This window comes from Pipistrellus kuhlii, unplaced genomic scaffold (genome assembly GCF_014108245.1).
Source record: "Pipistrellus kuhlii isolate mPipKuh1 unplaced genomic scaffold, mPipKuh1.p scaffold_m20_p_13, whole genome shotgun sequence".
In the NCBI taxonomy this organism is placed as follows: domain Eukaryota; kingdom Metazoa; phylum Chordata; class Mammalia; order Chiroptera; family Vespertilionidae; genus Pipistrellus; species Pipistrellus kuhlii.
Genome location: NW_023425438.1, coordinates 15,328,883 through 15,350,997, shown reverse-complemented (window position 1 = coordinate 15,350,997; position 22,115 = coordinate 15,328,883). Strand labels below are relative to the sequence as shown.

At 35.8% G+C, this 22,115-nt stretch overlaps 1 protein-coding gene across 4 annotated transcripts in view; it reads left to right on the top strand.

The window, feature by feature from the left end:
- SOS1 (SOS Ras/Rac guanine nucleotide exchange factor 1) overlaps positions 1-22,115 on the top strand; it is a 95,015-nt gene that overhangs the window by 53,167 nt on the left and 19,733 nt on the right. For 3 of the 4 annotated variants that reach the window (XM_036435075.2, XM_036435074.2, XM_036435073.2), the window contains exons 10-15: positions 627-1,282; positions 14,526-14,607; positions 15,623-15,745; positions 16,603-16,706; positions 19,821-20,043; positions 21,129-21,248. In XM_036435075.2, coding sequence (XP_036290968.1) covers positions 627-1,282; positions 14,526-14,607; positions 15,623-15,745; positions 16,603-16,706; positions 19,821-20,043; positions 21,129-21,248 — 1,308 coding nt within the window. The remainder of the gene's footprint in view (positions 1-626; positions 1,283-14,525; positions 14,608-15,622; positions 15,746-16,602; positions 16,707-19,820; positions 20,044-21,128; positions 21,249-22,115) is intronic. The other variant, XM_045580660.1, reaches the window with a different exon arrangement.

Sequence of the window (22,115 nt, the reverse complement as noted above, 5' to 3'; positions counted from 1 at the left end):
AGTGACATCAAAGCCAAGAGAATTTGTTATTGTTTGAAAAACCTTTCATATTGTGCATTTTCCTTGCATACTCCCAGACAAGACCTCCTGAGAGTCAACTGGTAAGTTAAAGGAGAGATAGAGCAAAATGTATTGAATAGATTTATATCAACATCATCGTTCTATCCAAGTATCCCTTATTTTAAAGAGTATATAATTTGAGGCATTCTGATAATATTGCTTCCAGTTTCCTAATAATAATATGTGCATTTTTTTTTTCTTGAGCATTTCTAAATAATTTTTTAAACCTCTTAAGTTACTGTTTTTCACTATATTGAGCTATTTTATAATATGTGTTATTCTAAATATCTGTAGCCAAGCTAAAAATAATTATTCTGTAGCTGAATTTATGAGGCAGAATTTTGTCAATAGTAATTTTTCTTTTTAGAATATTAAAAGAAATGTCTCTACTATGTTGCTTCAGTTTCCAAATTTTTGCAGTTTTGTAGCACTAGCATCTTTCTAGAATTAGTGAATATCTTCCCAGTGTAACTTTTTAAAATATACTTTTACATTGCCCTTTATTTACATGAATTTTAGATTCTCTGTCATATGTGTACTAATGATGTTTTTTTTCTTTATCCCAGTGAATCTGCATGTCGGTTTTATAGTCAGCAAATGAAGGGGAAACAACTAGCAATCAAGAAAATGAATGAGATTCAGAAGAATATTGATGGTTGGGAGGGAAAAGACATTGGACAGTGTTGCAATGAGTTTATAATGGAAGGAACTCTTACACGTGTAGGAGCCAAACATGAGAGACACATATTTCTCTTTGATGGCTTAATGATTTGCTGTAAATCAAATCATGGGCAGCCAAGACTTCCTGGTGCTAGCAATGCAGAGTATCGTCTTAAAGAAAAGTTTTTTATGAGAAAGGTACAAATTAATGATAAAGATGACACCAGTGAGTACAAGCATGCTTTTGAAATAATTTTAAAAGATGAAAATAGTGTTATATTTTCTGCCAAGTCAGCTGAAGAGAAAAACAATTGGATGGCAGCATTGATATCTTTACAGTACCGGAGTACACTGGAAAGGATGCTTGATGTGACAATGCTACAGGAAGAGAAGGAGGAGCAGATGAGGCTCCCTAGTGCTGACGTTTATAGATTCGCAGAACCTGACTCTGAAGAGAATATAATATTTGAAGAAAACATGCAGCCTAAGGCTGGAATTCCAATTATCAAAGCAGGAACTGTTATTAAACTTATAGAAAGGCTCACATACCATATGTATGCAGGTAAGAAATAAGTTGCCTGTGACTTTTATTTTCCTGCTTCAGGTTGATTTTCTTTGCTGCACTGGTCATTGTGCCTAAAATAGAAAGCAAACTAACACAATACCTCTGCATTATCAGAGTTCTTTTTTTTAATTGAACATACTGCTGTTTATATTACTTGAAATTTTATACTTTTTCCTATCACATTTACATATATTATTTTAACTTCACAGCTAAAGCTAAAAATGAGAAAATAAATGTCACTTAGCTAAATGTATCCAGTTAGAAAGTGGCAGCAACAAAACTGAAGTAGTGATAGTCATCATTATGAGGGTCTTTCTTGAAACTTTTTTACACCTCTGCTTTCTTGAAACTTTTTTACACCTCTGCTATTTTTCCTTTCTATTACTGAGATTATAAAATCAGTTAAAATTTTAATCTATACCCATCACCAAAATTGTGATAGCAGAACAAATATACACAAAATTGCTTATTCTTAATGTCCATTCCTAAAAATTAACTAAATTTAGTAATCCTGGAAATCATTTAAGTTTTCAGTTTCTTTGTTTTGCTTTTTACAACTGCTATTATTGAAGAAAACAGTTTTACCTTAGCAGGGAAATTTTTAAAGACAAACATGTCCAAAACACCTACAAAGATTGCTAGAGGCTGAATTAAATATAATGTTTAAGAGGTAAGGAACATATATAATGATTTGTTTTTAAGTAATTTTATTTTTTCTAACAAAATTAAGTAACAAATAATAATCAAATGTTCTTCAACCTTCAATTTCACTACATATTGGGAGGTTTGATAATTGTAAAGCACTATATAGAGTGTGGTATAGTAGCAAAACCATTGAATTTAGATTTATACTTTCACTCTATTATAGTTCCTTAAGCTCTCAGAACCTTAGTTTTTCATCTCAAAAATCAACATCACAACAGCTACCTTAAAATATTGTTGGAAAGAATAAATAAAATACTGTATGCCAAAGCTCTTGTAAATACATATGCAAACTTATTTTCAGAGAATGTTTTTATTACCAAAACATATAAAATCAAATGTAAATATTCTTAAATAGTTGAAAGTGGACGTTAACCTACGGTAAATCTCCATATTTCTTGCTTAAATATATTCTTATCTCTAGGAGAAGTGTGTTTCTGGGGAAATTTTTTTTCAGTTTTAAAGTCCTATAAATGGGTTCTCACTTCTCTGTAGAAACAGTTCTGGAACCATTTAAATTGTGCTTTTAAATATATCCATTAATTCACTGTAATGGTGAATAGTATTTGATATTGTTAGTCAATTTGATGTATTAATGTCCAGTCAGAACTATTTATATGTCCTGGAAATTATCAGGGCCACCTTGCAAAAATGTAGAATTAGGTTAGAATTTTTTTATCAGTGACATCAAAGCACTTTATAAATATAAAATTGTTTCATTATTTCCACATGTCTCTGGGATGAGTAAGCCAATGTTTTGTTTTTAGTTTTTATTTGTGCTCTAATTGGTAGTTTTTTTGCTAGCCTTTTTCATAACAAAATAATAGTGTTTTCCATAAGCAAATTTTAAAAGCAATTTGGCTTTTAAAGTAAGCCCGGGGCTAAAATATGATGAATATAGTGAAAGAAGACTAGTCTGGGATTCCAGTTTTACTATTGATTTTTCACTTAGAAACTTCTATAATTAGTGTATTCATTTTACTGACCCCAAAATAAGTAAAGGCATAGGAAATTTAAATAAGCTGCCTAGGATTTAAAAAAAAAAAAGAAAGAAATTATTCTGTCATCTCTTTTACATATGAAACTGTTTTTAAGTTATATTAATTATCAGTAATTAATATAACTTACATATTTAGTTGATTTCATTAACTTCTCTTTTAAGATCTAGAATACACTACAAAATGTGTTAATAAATTACCCAAAATTTGTGGTTACAAATACTTATTTCTTTGCTACTTCTTTCTTTTATTGCTTAAAGTATTACAAATAGTAGAAGATATGTCTCCTTTTTCCTCATTTGATCACCCCCAGCCTTGCTCCGCCACACACACACACACACACACACACGCCCTCACCCTCCTAGTGCCTGTGTCTATTGGTTATGTTTATTTGCATGCATACAAATCATTTGGTTGAAATTTTTAAGGTTATGAAAGTTCAATTTGTTCTTCTTGACACTTCATTCTGATTTTTTAGTGTCTTAGAGGTTTCACAGAATTTTTTAGCTTAAACTTTCTAAATTGTCCATTTTATTTTAAAAACCTTGAGTTCTTATACTGTTTAGGGTAAAATTAATTCTCCCAATCAATAGTAAAACTAAGACAGAAGTTTTACTATCTTTTCCAGTAGAGAAATATAAGTTGCGAATGCTGAAGAAGACTTACTAGTGTTTATCATGTCAGTGGTATTTGAACTGGAAGACATCTGATCCCAAAATTTTGTAATATAATTTCTTCTATAAAACTCAGTTGTTAATGATTAAAATTTTATTTAAGTTGCATGCTATATATCACAGAAATAATTGTTAATGCTAAATATTTTCTTTAAACTGCTTTATTTCACAGATCTAACTTATAATTATTAATAAATAGTTGTAGAACTACAATCAAACATTTTTTTTTACTGGAGAACCGTGCCTTTATTTCATTATTTTGAAAGAATTTTTTTCACTTCATGGACCTTTTTTATTTTTAGTTTTTGAGGACACTTTAAAAAACACTAAATTTGAACAAGTATAGCTGCCAGTTTTTCTATGAAGTTGGCAGTCTTCTCTTAATGTACACGCTAGCTAAGTCTGTGGACAGTACTTTTGGCATGGTATTATGTTAGCTACTTTTGATAGTTGCTCTCATTTACATTAATTTTTAGCTTTTGAATAAAGTGATATTTTAAATGGTCATCTTTTTAAAAAAAAAAAAAATCTTTATTGTTCAGATTATTACAAATGTGATCCTCTTCCCCCCCTCAATTGCTCCCCTTCACCAGGTTCCCACCCCACCCTCTGTCCTTTTCCCATCCCCCATTGTCCTCATCCATAGGTGCACAGTTTTTGTTCAGTCTCTTCCCGCACCCCCACTCCCCTTTTCCCTGAGAATCATCAGTCCACTCCCCTTCCATACCTCTGATTCTATTATATTCACCAGTTAATATTGTTCATCAGATTTTTAAATTCCCTTGGTTTTTAGATTCACTTGTTGATAGCTACGTATTTGTTGATCATAATTTTTATCTTTATCTTCTTCCTCTTCCTAAATAACCTCCTTCAGCAATTCATATAATTCTGGTTTGGTGGTGATGAACTCTTTTAGCTTTTTTTTATTTGTGAAGCTCTTTATCTGTCCTTTGATTCTGAGTGATAGCTTTGCTGGGTAGATTATTTTTGGCTGTAGGTTCTTGTTATTCATCACCTTGAATATTTCTTGCCATTCCCGTCTGGCCTGCATGGTTTCTGTTGAGAAATCAGCTGACAATCTTATGGGTGCTCCTTTATAGGTCACTACCTGCTTTTCTCTTGCTGCTTTTAATATTCTGTCTTTGTCTTTTGCTCTTGGAATTTTAATTATGATATGTCTTGGTGTGGTCCTCCTTGGATTCCTTTTGTTTGGGGTTCTGCGGGCTTCCTGGACTTGTAAGTCTATTTCTTTCCCCAGGTGGGGGAAGTTTTCTGTCACTATTTCTTCTAGTACTCTTTCGGTATCTTGCTCTCTCTCTTCTGGAATCCCCATAATTCTGATGTTGGTTCGCTTGAAATTGTCCCAGAGGTTTCTTACACTATCTTCAACTTTCTGGATTCTTTTATCTTCTCCCTTCTGCAGAGGAGTGTCCTCTGGCTCTTTGTGTTCTAAATCTTTGTCTTGATTCTTGCGATCTTCCAGTCTGTTTTTAGGACTTTGTATAATATTTTTTATTTCAGACAATGTTTTCTTCATTTCTTGTTGATCCCTTATTATTTCTAGTTGCTCCCTTTTCATATCCTCATAGGTCTCATTTATTTTATCGGCCTTTTTTAGGATATTGTTGAATAACCTTATAACTGTAGTTTTGAACTCAATGTCCAATCTTTTCTTTTCCTCCATCTCCTTCCTTTGTGTCCTTCTTCTTGTCTGCATTTTAGTTGTTTCCCTGATTTGATGGAATAGCTTTGTGTGCTAGGTGTTCTGGTAGAGCCCAGTAGCACAGCCTTCTCAGTTACCTGCAGTGGACAGTCTTGGTGTAGCCCTTTGTGGGCTGTGTGTGCAGTCTTGTTGTTAAGCCTTGCTTATTGTTGGTATCACTGGGAAGCATTGATCTCCAAGCCAATTGGCTGTGAGGATCAGCAGTGTCTCAGCTAGGAGGGTTTCCGTACTCTGCTTGAATAGGGCGGGGTCTCAGGGTGGCGCAGACAATCTTTGGTTCCCTGTCAGTCTCGCCTTAGAAAAGTCCTGTTAGTGGAGAGTTTTGGAAGATTGGTTGCAGGCGCGTGCGCACCTCTTTGGTAAAGGCGCATACAAGCTTTGGATTCCTGCAAGTCCCTCCTTAGAGAAAGCCAGCCTCTGGGAGAGCTTCTGTGCTCAGCCACAGGTAGGGCGGAGTCTCGGGTTGGTGCAGACAAACTTTGTTTTCCCTTTGGCTCCTCCCCAAGTCCCGCAGTAATGGCCTCTGGCTTCACACACCTCCAAGAGATCTCTGCCCACTGCCTGACAGTCTGGCCTCTCCCTGTCTGGGGCCGATTATCAGAGCAATAGGGTGATTCTGTTTTCCTCTCGGACAAGAAAGCCAGCCGCATTAGCTGTTCGCCCTCTCTGCGCCAGGAATAAGCCAGTAGCGAACTCAGCCCGGCCCGCCCTCTCTGCGTGCAGGGAGTAAGCCAGCAGCAATCTCGGTCCTGCCCTTCCTCTCCGCACCGGGATTAAGCCAGCGCCTTTTTGCGCACACAGTTCTCCGCACCTTCACAGTTCCTGAGGTTCAGCGTGCCTTCTCTCTCCTTCCCAGATGGGAGAGCCTCCTCTCAGCCAGCCGTCTGGCGCTTCAGGGCAATGCCTCCCCTGTTTTTCAGTTCTAAATTCAAATTTGTTGTGGTAGGCTGCATTTGGGTGTCTACCCTATGCCGCCATCTTGGTTTCTCCTAAATGGTCATTTTTTTAATTAATATAAAATACTTAAATTTCTAGATTTATAGAACTTTGCGAAGTTGATTATATTCAAAGTTAAATTGACAAGATTGTCTTTTTTTAAGTTTTTAAAAATTCCTTTCCTTAATTTCTTAAAGAATGAAATGCCAGTGTTGGTTGTAAAAGTGTGTGGCTAAGTTTTTTTTTTAACATTTTTCTTTTCCTCTTTTGAAGCTTAATTTACACTATTTTAACTTACATCATTACTATATTACTGGTATAACTAGAATCCACAAGCAGCTTTTGTGAGTTGTGTTTACAGCACATACAACTTAATAGTTTGTTTGAGCTCTCTGTAGGGTCTGTTACTGACTGTATTACTGCCAATAGAGTGCTTTTAATAGACCATCTCTAATTTGTAAAATATGAAAGCAGTAATTTTTAAGCAGTTATTTCTTTTCCAGTTCACATGAACTGTGAGTCCTCACTACAATGATAACAGATCAAATTACCATTTGTTTTACGAACTATTGGTCTGCTCTTTTCTTTTTCTTTTTTCTTTTTCTTTTTTAGAGAGGGTGAGGGTTGGTTGGTAGGTATTTATTGGAGAGTATACAGTGCAAATTGTGGCTTACATTGAAACAAAAGCTAAAATTTAACTCGTACATTTAATTATATTGTATAGAGTTATAATAAAAGACATTGATTATAATACAATGAGAAACTAGTAACTATCAAGAACTATTGACAGGTTGATTTTTTAGATTATAGGTTGGTCACACACTGGCATAAAAAGCAAAAGAGAAACTAGTTTAATATTTAATACTTAATTCAGACTTCTCTTTGTCTCCAGTTAACTTGCTCCCTCAAGTATTTTAGCAATAATTTATGAAATAAAGCTATAGATTACTAGTGTTAGACAAAAACCCACGGTGCCTGAAACTTAAGTGATTTGCCAGAAGTCATATCAGTAGGTAATTACAGAATGAAGACTAGACATTACGTTTCTTGACCCTTAATAGAATATACTTTCTATCTTGTTATACTGACATACAAGGTATTACATTCAAGGTGAATTCCTTTAATTATAATATTTTTATTATGTGTAGTAAATAATAAAAATAAAGAAATGTACTTGCTTGCTTGTTCGGTGTGGCTCAGTGGTTGAATGTCGACCTATGAACCAGGAGGTCAGGGCACATGCCCAGGTTGTGGGCTCAATCCCTAGTGTGGGGCTTGCAGGAGGCAGGCAATTGATTATTTTCTCTTATCATTGATGTTTCTGTCTCTCCCTCTCGCTCCCTCTCTGAAATCAATTAAAAAATATTTTTCTTTTTAAAAAAAGAAACTAACTTGCTTGGTTTGAATTGCCAATAATACAAATGGTTTACTAATTTCTGGAAAATAGGTCTACTCTGAAGATATAGTCAGAGTAATTTTTTTCTTATTAGAATAGGTAATAAGTTCTAACTCTAAATTTTCATTTTAATGCAAATATTTTACTATATAGTTACATACTGATCATCATAAATTTAGTTTAAACAAAACCTAGTCATTAGTCTATTGGAGAGGTTTATTCTGTAATGGAAAGCTTTCTGAGAGAAAAAAATAAATGTAGGTGAGTTAAAAAGTGCTTACTTGCTTAAAAAGATTACAACATGGTCGAATATGGAATCTAAGATCCAGTCTTCTCAGAGCCAGTATTTCTGGACATATAATAATTCACTAAATATATCAGAACTTTGGAATTCACCCAAAGTGCTAAGGGGAAAATTACCTCGTTAGATGGAACATTCTGAATCCAGCAGGGATATGAAGAGACCATACAGTAAGAAGGCACAAAGCAACATGCATAAAGAAGAGGAGAGGAGGAATTTCACTTTGGTTATAGTTACAGGAAGGAAAGTACAAATTAATATTGATACTTAAAACAACATGGGTAAAGAAATGTTTGGTGATGCTGTGTCTGCTTTGTTATTCTATTTTAGACAAATGAGGTGACCTTGAGGTAGAGGTAATAAATCAAAGCTGACATTATATGGAAGTAAAAGCTTTTCACATTGAAGTGTGGGGAAGAGGTGTTTCCCATGTATGGTGAACTTCCCTTTCATGGAAAACGATACTGAAAAAAAAAGGCCAGTTGATATTTTTCTTTGAAGTATTTACTGGTATTTTATGCCTTCATATAGAAAAATCCTCAAAAATCTATATCAGATACTCTTTGAGTTTGTGTACTGTATAAGCTCAGTTTGTGTGTTTTAATTTGGGTGGGGAAAAACCCTTTTCATTAGTTTTTGATCTATAGGGCAGTGCTGTTCTGTTTTTAAATTCTTTTTTTTTTTTTTTTAAGTGTTTGTGCGTCAGCAGAGCGGTCTGTTTCCTTTTGTAAGGAATTCAGGAGTGATTGTTTATAAATCCTTGTTGAGGAGCTTATTGTTTCTTGCAGCTTTTTAAATGGCTGTATTAAAGGGAGAAGGATCATGTGAACACACATCCTGATGAACAGTGTTTCACTGGAGTTGGCTGGGGGAGGGGTATTCTTTGCATAACTAACTCTGGGTAATAAATATTTCATAAATTTCATCGACCTTGCCAAATAAAATGTCAAGTATCGATCAAAATAAGTACATAAGATAAAAATGATTGAATTTATCACCTCAAATCTAGTATGCTATATTCTGAACATTAATGTAAGTATATTCTGAGTTCCTCAGATTTTGAAGAACTGTGCAATAAAATACTGTATAAGAATCATTTTAGAGTGAGGGAGGTGTGCAGCTAGAAAACCAGCAGAAAATAGTAACTATAACTCAGGTTTGAAATAACCTGGCCTTAGACCAGGGACCTGATGGGAGTTGGCAGGTATTTGATTAAAGAGAGGGATGCTGAGCAGTCAAAAAGAAGAAGTTTTTGCCATTGTTTATATTGAAATCTATTAGGGTTTAGTTTAAGAAAGAGGTTTGTGGAATTACATCCATAAGCAAATGATAAACAGAAAAAGGAGAATATCAAAATGGTTGATTTTAAGTTTCTCCACAAATATTTGTTTATGCTATACTTTAAAATCAAACCAACCTGGCTTTTGTATTTTCATGCATTTGCCTTCCACTGTCTCTGAAATAATCATTTTATAATATAGGTAGATAACTGCTACTCACAACTAATAGAGGCAATATGAAACCTAGCTTTTATGGTTACCTGATAAATGTAAGTAGGTCCTTTGTTGTCTTTGTAAGAAAATTTATTTATTGATTTGAGAGAGAGAGAGAGAGAGAGAGAGAGAGGGAGAGAGAGAAACATCAGTTTGTTTGTTGCACTATGTATGCATTCATTGGTGGTTTCTTACACGTGCCCTGACCTGAGATAGAACCCGCACCTTTGGCATATGGGAATGGTGCTCTAACCAGTGAGCCACCCAGACAGCGCCAGTTCTTTGTTTTCTTACAAAATTATATAACCTGTTTTATCGGTGGATATTTTAAAAATATCAATTGCCTTAGTCCTTTACATCATCAGTAAGCTAAAGTGTAGTGTGTGACATGGTATATGTTATAATCAGTGATATGTTACAATCACTAAAATGGGCAAATCAATAGAAATAAAATTAGCTTCTGGAATATGTACCCTTTTTGTATAAAATTTAAAATGCAGATGTTATGTCCTCTATTAATATAAGTTTTTCATTCATTAGTAACTAAAAATAGAGTCTAAATTACTAAGTCCTGGTAATATATGCAGCCTTTAAGTACTTTCTTTGAAAGTACTTAAACTTTTGCCAAATTTCTTGGTTTATTTTTAGCCTCTGCTGGTTTTTTTCTTTTGGCAAGATTCCTCATTTCTAATCAAGCTAAAAACAACTTAAACTTGAGTCACTTTAGAATGTAGTACAACTGATGATTGTGGGAGTGTTTATTTCATTGCCAGCTTCAGAAACTTTTGAATACAGTGTACAGGAAGGTACAGTTGCTATTTCCTAAAGTCTGGAAGAAGGCTTAATAAGAAATACAGAATCACAATTAGACTGCTAATTTTTTGACGACTTTCTAGTACCTTTGCCCAAGATTAAAAGTTTATAGCTATATTCTGAATTAATATTTTATGTAAATTTCTAGACTGGTTATATAATTCATGGATTTCTTCTTTCTGATTAGATCTCATGGTAGTGTAAACCTTAAGGGATCCTTTAACCCACGGAGGTTATATGATACAGTAGGGGGTGAAAATCAGGAATTGCACAGTCTAGGTTATGGTATCATCTCTGTCACTCTATTGTGTGACCTTTGATAACTCTTAGTTACTTCCATCATATGTAGAAAATAAAAAATGCCCAAGCCCTGTCAGTTCATAGAAATTCTATGGGATGAATTATGAGAATGCTGCTTGAGAACCTTGCAGAACAGACATCAGGAATCGATGGGATCCCCGGACCCGTGTGGCACTGATGCACATCATGACTTCTCAACATTATCATCAGTTACTGATGGACTGAAATGGCCAGAGGTTTTGGTTTAAGATGAAAAGACCACTTCATTTTTTCCTATTTCTCATTTTTATTAGACATTATCTATAGCTTACAAAAGGGTGAGCTTTCACTAGTTTGTAATTTTTACATCCAGTATTAATGTAGATTTTAACTACATTTTTATTTATTATTTACTACTAGAGGTCCAGTGCACGGAAATTCGTGCAAGAGCAGGCCTTCCTTCCCCAGCTGCCAACACTGGCTTCCCTCTGCCACCCGGACCCGAGCTTCCCTCCTCCAGCTGCCAACAGGCACCTGGAGCCTGGGCTGCTTCCTAGGCGCCCGCAGGGCACCGGGAAACCGGCTGGCTTCCCTCTGGCCTCCGCTTTGCCAGGAAGGATTTCTGGTCTAATTAGCATATTACTCTTATTATAGATAATAAACACATGTCCCCTTTCTTTCCCCAGTGACCCCCCTCCACCTCTCACCTTCAACCCCGCCAGGCCTTCACCACACTATCACTATTTAAAAAATCAGATGCCTTTAAAAATAGCCAGCTTTTTAAAATAAATTTTTTAATTCACTAAGAACTTTTATTCTCTTTTTCAACTTAAAAGTACCTTGAATACCCCACAACTTATCAACCTGATAGGTGGCATTTGAGAAGAAATGGGTCTAGATACCGATTTTAGACTTTTAGACGGAAACAAAGTTTTATTTTTTAAAAAGGATGGGTCACCCTAAGTTTGGAACAGAAATCAGGGATACTTGAAGTACTTTGTACTAAAGATCTGGGCTCTCTCTCCAACAGTGACAGCTTAGCGTCTCTACCGTAGCCACTGCTTCTGCTTCCTAAACGTGATGTTTTGTGTAGCCTCACCTTACAAATAGATTTGCAGAACAGGAAGAAGATTCTTGAAAGGGAGGACTGTGATGAAACCGATATAAATCTCTGTTTTAAAATCTTGTACAGCCTTCTGTTTTAAAATCTTTTCTTCTGGATGAGACATTAGTCTTTAACGTTTGAGGATCTCTGTAACTGAAGACAAACAATAAAATACCAACAAAGGAAATTACCAAAGGGTTGTATGTGTTTAAATTACTTTTATCAGTAACCCACTCTAGCCTCAGGTATAATGCAAAAGGAGAAGAAAGTCATTTAAAACCAATGTATTTTTATTGATTTCAGAGAGGAAGGGAAAGGGAAAGATAGAAACATTAATGATGAAAATCATTGATTGGCCGCTTCCTTCACTCCTCCTACTGGTGATTGAGCCTGGATATGCCCTTGACCAGAATCTAACTTGGCACCCTTCAGTCTGCAGGCTGATGCTCTATCCACTGAGCCAAACCAACTAGGGCAAAAACCAGTGTATTTTTGTTATTAATTTTTTCTTTAACTTAAAAAAGCATTATAATCTTAAATTCAAGGTTGTCTCATATTTAAATCAATTTATTATTTTGATGACCAGATATACTAACCATTTGGGAAATAGATTTCAGTTTTGTGGTAAGTCCATGGATTAGCTTTTTAGGGAGAAAGAAGTTGATGTATTATTTTATTATAAAGTTAAATTTAGGGTGGTTCTTAATCAGACAGAATCAGCCTAAATAGAAATTTTCCAAAAAAATTAATTCGGATTTTTGCTAAATCCTATGCTAATAAAAGGCATTGTACTTACTTCCTGCAAACTGTCTACAGTGTATACATAGCCTAACAAAAATAAAGGTATGTACTTGCTACTCTCAAAGAGTTTATCATTAAACTATAGGTCCGGCGCATGAAATTCGTGCATGGGTACAGTCCGTAGGCCTGGCCACCAATCAGGGCCAATCTGTGTGGTGATCAGTAGGGTGGTCAGGGGTCCCACGCTGGCACCCGCCTTGGCTGGCCTGGGGCTGCCCACTTGCCAGCTGGCCCCGCTGCTGCTCCCACCACCAGTTGCCTCCCTCTGTGGGGCCACCGGTGGTGTGATGGGGGCGCCCCGCAATGGCACCTACCTGGTGCCTGCGAGCTGAGGGCAGCTCCTGCATTGAACGTCTGCCCCCTGTTGGTCAGTGTACATCATAGCGACTGGTCCTTCCACTGTTTGGTTGACTGGCATATTAGCCTTTTTTTAAAAATATATATTTTATTGATTTTTTACAGAGAGGAAGAGAGAGGGATAGAGAGTTTATAAACATCGATGAGAGAGACTCATCGATCAGCTGCCTCTTGCACCACCCCTACTGGGGATGTGCCCGCAACCAAGGTACATGCCCTTGACTGGAATTGAACCTGGGACCTTTCAGTCCACAGGCTGACGTTCTATCCACTGAGACAAACTGGTCTCGGTGGCATATTAGCCTTTTATTATATAGGACTAAAGACCTGGTGTACTAAATCCATGCACTTGGGCGGGGGGTGTCCTTCAGCTCAGTCTGCATTTCGGGGGATGTCTGACTTCTACAGAGGCAGGAGAAGCTGCTACACAGGCAGGAGAGACTCCCACCACCATCACTGTGCTTGCCATCTGTGAGCTCAGCTTCTGGCTGAGCAGTGCTCCCCCTGTGGGAGCGCACTGACCACCAGGGTGCAGTTCCTGCATTGAGCATTAGCCCCCCCTGGTGCTCAGTTCACATTGCACCTTGTCCTTTTGGTCCATTTGGTCAATTTGCATATTAGCCTTTTATTATATAGGATAGGATTAGAGTTTACCAGACTATAATATAAAATAGGGATTCTCTCAGTAAAAACTCAAGTTAATTAACTCTTTCCTCCTGCTTTTTAACGACTCTTGCAACTAAATGTGGGCCTTGATAAAATTTGAGTTATAGGAGTGATTTTTTTCCCCACTGTGGAAAAATGTTTCTCCCCCTCTTTATATATCATAGAAGATGACAGCCCAGGTCTCTTTTGCTGATGACACAACTTGAGAGAATACTATCAGGCAAAGACTGCAATAGGCCAGGCCTGGGGAAGTGGTCATACTTGGCCAACAACCTGTCTTACTTCATGGAGATGGGAATGAAAAGTCGGTCCTCTGCTGGAAGGGCTCGGAGACTCCTGCTTTTATTGTTATTACTTGAAATAAAAGAAATTAAAAGTTTTGAAAATAACCAAATCAGCATACTCTGCACATTTAATAGTTTTAATAACTTATAGGTGTTTGTAGCATCTTTTAGCAATTTTAAGGAAAACCTTTAACAAGTAAAATAATTTAGAAACTATTTAACATTATAAAATGCACTTTCTAGTTGTATCTTCTGTTAACATGATTGAAAGACACTGATTCCCAATCTTAGATAAATCAGTCTGCATGTCAGAAAAAGGAATGGATAACTTCTGTGGCCTTTCTCTTTATGAGGGAGACAAACCAACTGTTGATGTTCTGAGATCCAGGTAGCAGGTGGGAGGTTCTTTTCACGCTTGGCCTTTGCCTTTTCTTTCTTCCCTTCACATTCTCGTGGCCAGTAATGAGTTTAACATCAGCTAGTCAGAGTTGTACAAGGGTCAAGAAAATAGGTTGATGTAAAATTTTAGTGTCTATAGTTTTGTCACTAATTTAAGAAACACTAAGTCTAACAGTTCATTATAAAGTCTAAAGCATTCTAGGTGGTCAGACATTTTAAAATTGACTACTTAATCTCTTTTGAAAATGTAGACAGTAGTTTTAATCATTCTGAATCAAAGATTTGAATAAGATTTTTTTCTTTTTCTTTTTAGATCCCAATTTTGTTCGGACATTTCTTACAACATACAGATCCTTTTGTAAACCTCAAGAACTACTGAGTCTTATAATAGAAAGGTCTGTCAATTTTAAATGTTTAAATTCTTTTTTGTAAGATTGAACTAAGATCTTATATGTTTTTGGAAATATATTGGATAAGCTTTAAATTGTAGTTCATGAGCACTTTTTAAAGAAATAAAATCTCTTAAAGAGACCATTTATTTTATAATAATATGTTAATTTTGATTATTTAAATATACCGTATTTTCTGGCGTATAAGACTACCTCCCTCCCCTAATTTTACAGTTAAAACATAGGTTTAGGCCTATATTCGCTGTATAAGAGTACCCCCCCACTTCAAAGAAAAGATTTACTTTGCCATCAAGATTGGCTGGTAATTTTTGTGCGATTTTGGTCTTTTGCCCCCATTTTCGGTTGACTTTTTTTCTTTTCAAAGGTCGTCTTATACGAAGGAAAATACGGGTATATAAAATACATAATTTAGACTCAGGAAATTCAATTTTTGATTATTTAGATGTTCTAAACAGAATGTTTCAAATATACACAAGTTAAAGAAAAGGAGCTTGGCAGTGAACAAATACTATAATCAAGAAGTGTTTCATCCAACCAGAGATCAGTCAACTTCTCAAGCATTACCCTTAAAAAGTATTATGTTAATTGACTTAGTGTAATTACATGAGCCAAAAAAGAACATCTGTCCCATAACTTAGAGTCATACTTATTTTTAGATTTGAATGTATTCTTTATTGTGTTTCTAGTTAGTTTTATCTATAAGACATTAACTGTTACATTATAGAAACCTTGTTTTCACATTAACCTTAGTAATTTTTAACAGTGCTCTCTTGATTGTGGGGACTACCGTGTTTCCCCGAAAATAAGACATCCTCTGAAAATAAGACCTAGCACATGGAAAGATATTCCCTGAAAATAAGACCTAGTGCAACTTTAGGAGAAAAAATTAATATAAGAAACTTATTTTCGGGGAAACAGGGTAGTAAAAAATTTATAGTTTCCTATTTGTATAATTTGATTATAGTTAATATTTTCATTAGTTTATTCTGCTTTATGTTAGGTTTGAAATTCCGGAGCCTGAGCCAACAGAAGCTGATCGCATAGCTATAGAGAATGGAGATCAACCCCTGAGTGCAGAACTAAAAAGGTTTAGGAAAGAATATATACAGCCTGTACAACTGCGGTAAGATTAGATAAGTAACTGAAGTAAATAAGTCTTCATTGGACTTTTGTTTCAGAGTTGAAGTAAATAAAGAGTAAGAAAGGAGGAGGTAAAAAGTAAAATGAGTGAAAAGCAATTTCAGAAATTATTGTGTAAGTCATAACGTAGGATTTTAAAAGTGGTAGACCACTTTAGGCCTTCCTTCCCTTGGCTTCCAGCACCAGTTTTCCTCCGGCACCCGGGACTCAGCCTTCACTCCAGCGGCCAGAGTCTGCAGCAAAGACAGCAGACTCCAGGCCGGAGTCTGCCATCTTCGTCTTCACTGCAGACTCCAGAGTCTGAAGTATGAAGTCTTCGCTGCAGCCAGAGTGCTGCTCCTGTAGATCCCTCCACCCCTCCCCTCCCTCTCATAGCAGATGTCCTGCCCCACCTGCCTGGACACTTTGCACCAGAAGTATCTGAGCGGCCACCATCTTTGTCCTAATTTGCATATCCCCTCCTGATTGGCTGGTGGGCATAGTGGAGTAATGGTCAATTTGCATATTTCTCTTTTATTAATGTAGATTTAATTTGCCCAGCCAGTATGGCTCAGTAGTTAAGCATCAACCCAAGAACCAGGAGGTCAGGGTTTGATTCCTAGTCATGGCACACACCTGGGTTGCAGGCTGCATCCCAGTAGGGGGCATGCAGGAGGCAGCTGATCAATGATTCTCATCGTTGATGTTTCTATCTCCCTCTCCCTCTCTCTGGACTCAATAAAAACATTATTTTTAAAAGATTATTTAATTTGGTGAAAGTTACTCTGTTTTCATTTATACCATTCATTGTGATAAACATTTATATCTGAGTTCAGTTATTCTTCTGTGTTAATGCCATAGAGTATTAAATGTATGTCGGCACTGGGTGGAGCACCACTTCTATGACTTTGAAAGGGATGCACATCTTTTGCAGCGAATGGAAGAATTTATTGGAACAGTAAGAGGTATGGTGTTTTTTAAATTGAATCTATTGGGTTGACATTGGTTAATAAAATTTATAGGTTAGAAGTATACAATTCAGTAATATATCATCTGTATATGGTATTGTTTACTACCCTGAAGTATGGTTTTTTTGTGTGCCTAGTTTTATGTGTAATAAAAGTACGTATACAAAGACTATCAATTGATATCGTTACTGGTTATTGTTGTTAAGAGGTGTTTGTAGAGGGCCAGCATAATAATAGGACATTTTCAAAATTTTCATTATACCATATTTTTTACTTACAAATTGCTCAATAATCACCCTGTTAACCAATGTACTTTCATTTAGTAAATGAACTTACTGGTTATTTTTGAATTGGACAAAAAAAAAGAAGTCTCAGTTTATGCTGTCGTTACACTTACCTGAAAGTACATGTACCAAAGGACAGTTAGAAACTATTGTGCCATATGACATCACTGATGGAGGTTGCTGCGCCACCATTGGGTGAATAGTGCATACATCAGAAAGGCAGCCGAGCATAGTGAACTGAGAGCCAAGAAGCAAGAGTTTCTATTCCTAACTCTGCCAGTCATCAGATACATGACTTGGAAAAAATTACTTTGATTCTTTTCAGACAGCTAAAAACACATATTTAGAAAGGGAAACAAGAAACAGTGGCCACCAAAGAATCTTTTGAATAACTGGTAAATTTCAGAAAATGTAACATTGGTATTACAAAGTAGTCATTATCATATAAAAGATGGTTCTTGCAGCATCACGTCTCCAGAAAACATTTTCAGGGGCCACTTTTATTCTTTGTACTTAAGTTTCCTCATCAATATCATGAGGAGCTAAGCTTATATATCTCCAGAGTTCCTCTGCTATTTTTTTTTTAAATAAATCTTTATTGTTCAGATTATTACAAATGTGATCCTCTTCCCCCCCTCAATTGCTCCCCTTCACCAGGTTCCCACCCCACCCTCTGTCCTTTCCCCATCCCCCATTGTCCTCATCCATAGGTGCACAGTTTTTGTTCAGTCTCTTCCCGCACCCCCACTCCCCTTTTCCCTGAGAATCGTCAAGTCCACTCCCCTTCCATACCTCTGATTCTATTATATTCACCAGTTAATATTGTTCATCAGATTTTTAAATTCCCTTGGTTTTTAGATTCACTTGTTGATAGCTACGTATTTGTTGATCATAATTTTTATCTTTATCTTCTTCCTCTTCCTAAATAACCTCCTTCAGCAATTCATATAATTCTGGTTTGGTGGTGATGAACTCTTTTAGCTTTTTTTTTTATTTGTGAAGCTCTTTATCTGTCCTTTGATTCTGAGTGATAGCTTTGCTGGGTAGATTATTTTTGGCTGTAGGTTCTTGTTATTCATCACCTTGAATATTTCTTGCCATTCCCGTCTGGCCTGCATGGTTTCTGTTGAGAAATCAGCTGACAATCTTATGGGTGCGCCTTTATAGGTCACTACCTGCTTTTTTCTTGCTGCTTTTAATATTCTGTCTTTGTCTTTTGCTCTTGGAATTTTAATTATGATATGTCTTGGTGTGGTCCTCCTTGGATTCCTTTTGTTTGGGGTTCTGCGGGCTTCCTGGACTTGTAAGTCTATTTCTTTCCCCAGGTGGGGGAAGTTTTCTGTCACTATTTCTTCGGTATCTTGCTCTCTCTCTTCTGGAATCCCCATAATTCTGATGTTGGTTCGCTTGAAATTGTCCCAGAGGTTTCTTACACTATCTTCAACTTTCTGGATTCTTTTATCTTCTCCCTTCTGCAGAGGAGTGTCCTCTGGCTCTTTGTGTTCTAAATCTTTGTCTTGATTCTTGCGATCTTCCAGTCTGTTTTTAGGACTTTGTATAATATTTTTTATTTCAGACAATGTTTTCTTCATTTCTTGTTGATCCCTTATTATTTCTAGTTACACCCTTTTCATATCCTCATAGGTCTCATTTATTTTATCGGCCTTTTTTAGGATATTGTTGAATAACCTTATAACTGTAGTTTTGAACTCAATGTCCAATCTTTTCTTTTCCTCCATCTCCTTCCTTTGTGTCCTTCTTGGCTGCATTTTAGTTGTTTCCCTGATTTGATGGAATAGCTTTGTGTGCTAGGTGTTCTGGTAGAGCCCAATAGCACAGCCTTCTCAGTTACCTGCAGTGGACAGTCTTGGTGTAGCCCTTTGTGGGCTGTGTGTGCAGTCTTGTTGTTAAGCCTTGCTTATTGTTGGTATCACTGGGAAGCATTGATCTCCAAGCCAATTGGCTGTGAGGATCAGCAGTGTCTCAGCTAGGAGGGTTTCCGTACTCTGCTTGAATAGGGCAGGGTCTCGGGGTGGGGCAGACAATCTTTGGTTCCCTGTCAGTCTCGCCTTAGAAAAGTCCTTCACAGTTCCTGAGGTTCAGCGTGCCTTCTCTCTCCTTCCCAGATGGCAGAGCCTCCTCTCAGCCAGCCGTCCGGCGCTTCAGGGCAATGCCTCCCCTGTTTTTCAGTTCTAAATTCAAATTTGTTGTGGTAGGCTGCATTCGGGTGTCTACCCTATGCCGCCATCTTGGTTTCTCTCCTCTGCTAGTTTTAAAGATTATATGATTGTATAGGTATGTCCTGGATAACTTTATTTCTGTTATATTTGGCATTGTACATGCCAAATGAGAACCAGAAAATGAAGGGTTCAGTAGCAGTGCTTCCATGCATAATACCAAAAAAAGCCACATTAAAAACATTATGCAGAAATGAAGGACTTAGTCCTCTGGCCCTGTTTGGTTTATGAAATGCAATATTGATTAGATTAATGGTGATTGTGTATAATCTATCCTTATAAGTCTCTTGTGTAAATAGATCTTTGTTTGGAAGATTATAAAGTATTTAGAACTGAAGTTCAAAACAAAAGAAGTGAAAAATATGTACAAATAAATTAATTTCTAATATTTAAGAAGGATATGGAATGATATAAACTATGTGAAGAAAGATTAGTATAGGGAACAGGGAAATAATAAAGGGAACTTACATTTTTAAAATTGTGATCATTTAATCTTTTTATAGTAAAGATATATTCAGGTATCACTTGTATGATTTTAAACTATTTTTTTAAGTAAAATATATTTAAATATTATTTTAAATGTATTTCAGGTAAAGCAATGAAAAAATGGGTTGAATCCATCACTAAAATAATCCAAAGGAAAAAAATTGCAAGAGACAATGGACCAGGTCATAATATTACATTTCAGAGTTCACCTCCCACAATCGAGTGGCATATAAGCCGACCTGGGCACATAGAAACTTTTGACCTGCTCACCTTACACCCAATAGAAATTGCTCGGCAACTCACTTTACTTGAATCAGATCTATATCGGTATGTAATTTGGCATTCAAGCTGAAAAGTCACTTTAAAGAAGTTAATTTTTTAAATGAAATACTGGTTTCTGCTTTATAGGATTGGAATAAGACATAAATGAGATAGTATATGAAGTGTCTGGTAATAAGGTCTGATGTACAAAAGGCTCCTCCTCTTTCACTGCCCTATCTCCCTTGCTTTGTCTGGATTTATGGCTTTTTTCTGTTTACAGTCACCCCTCATTGGTAAAGCAAAGTTCAAATCCTAGCTTTACTATTTGCTGGCTTGGTATTCTTGGGCACCTTTAACTTTCCTTTGTAACTTTCATCCCTCTGCCTATTAGTTCTTTTGAGTAAAATGGAGCTAATAATATTACTTATTCCTGGGGCTGTTCTGAGGTTTAAACTACTCATTATATGTACAATGCTTAGTACAAAGTAAGGGCTTAATAAGTTAGCTACTGCCGTTATAATTATGAATTTAAATCATGGCCAGTTACAACCTTTTCAGTTTTTCTACATGTTAATAACTACTACCTCGAAAATGTCTGTTTACAGTTTTAAATGAGGACTATTTAGAATTTCAAGATATTTTTAATTACTAAATGAAGAAAGGAACTAAATTTATATATCTCCTTCCACCAAAGATCATTACTAAGTCTCAAAAATCAGTTTTTACAATCTATTTATTTATTTTTCAGGTTGAGTTTCCCTCCTCCTTTAGAGGGGAGAAAAAAAATTTTATGAATTGTAGTGATCACTATACCCTCGATGAACTTATTATTGTAACAGCTATATCATTATTATTTAAACTTGTTAAATAATATTTGTAAGTGCTGGGAAAGATATTATGAAGAAATCCCAACCTTGCCCAAAGCAAAAAGCTACTGTAAAGCAATAAAAAAGTACACAGGTATATGCATAAAAATATTTTAATATATATAAAAAGATGCTTAAATAAAAATTTTGTTATATCTTATAAACATTTCTGTTGGTATAAGTGGAAAGTTTATATGGGAATTTAGTTTTATTTATCTCATTTACTTAATAAAACAATATACTGAGGGAAAAGTATCATATAGAATTATTTATCAATGATTTTAGAGCTGTACAGCCATCAGAATTAGTTGGAAGTGTGTGGACAAAAGAAGACAAAGAAATTAATTCTCCTAATCTTCTGAAAATGATCCGGCACACTACTAATCTCACTCTGTGGTTTGAGAAGTAAGTATTACTGACATTCTTAACATTTCATAGCAATCAGTTATGTTATAAATTTCTTACAATTCTTTTCTGTATGTCTCACTTATTATTTTGTTCGGCTTTATTTTTGCACTGAGTGAATAGTTTTCTAATGTAGCATTTTAATTTCATTAAAATTGTTTCATTAAAATATTTTCAGGGTTGTTTTTTTTTTAGTAGTTGCTTTAAAGTTTACCATATACATCTTATCAGAATCAGCTTCAGATTTATATTAGCTTAATTTCAATGATATATAGAAATGTTACTACTATATAGCTCTATTTCCTTTATCCCCCTTTTTTGTGGTATTATTGTAATACACATTACATTTAATTAATGATGCAAATCTAACAATACATTGTTTTAATTATTGCTTTAAACCATTAGCTGTCATTTTCTTAACCCCTTATAGCTTTATTCCAGCGTTTTTCAACCGCTGTTCCGCGGCATACTAGTGTGCCGCGAGATGTTGCCTGGTGTGCCGTAGGTGCAGACAAGACAAGAATTTTATAATTTTTCACTATTTTGTTTACTTAATATTTCATAACAAAGTAATTATAAAATACTTTCTTTGTGTTTATTTGATTCCTATTCAAGAGAATTACTTTATATATAGTCAATATAGGCACAGAGTTAAATTTTTTAACATTTTCTAATGGTGGTGTGCCTCGTGATTTTTTTCATGAAACAAGTGTGCCTTTGCCCAAAAAAGGTTGAAAAACACTGCTTTATTCTTACCCATCTGCTTTGTGCAGTTATGGCAATAGTAGGGGCCCAGTGCATGAATTAGTGCACCTTGAAAGGAACTGTGGGCCGCAAGGCTGTGCTGGGCCTAGGGGTGCGTCTCGG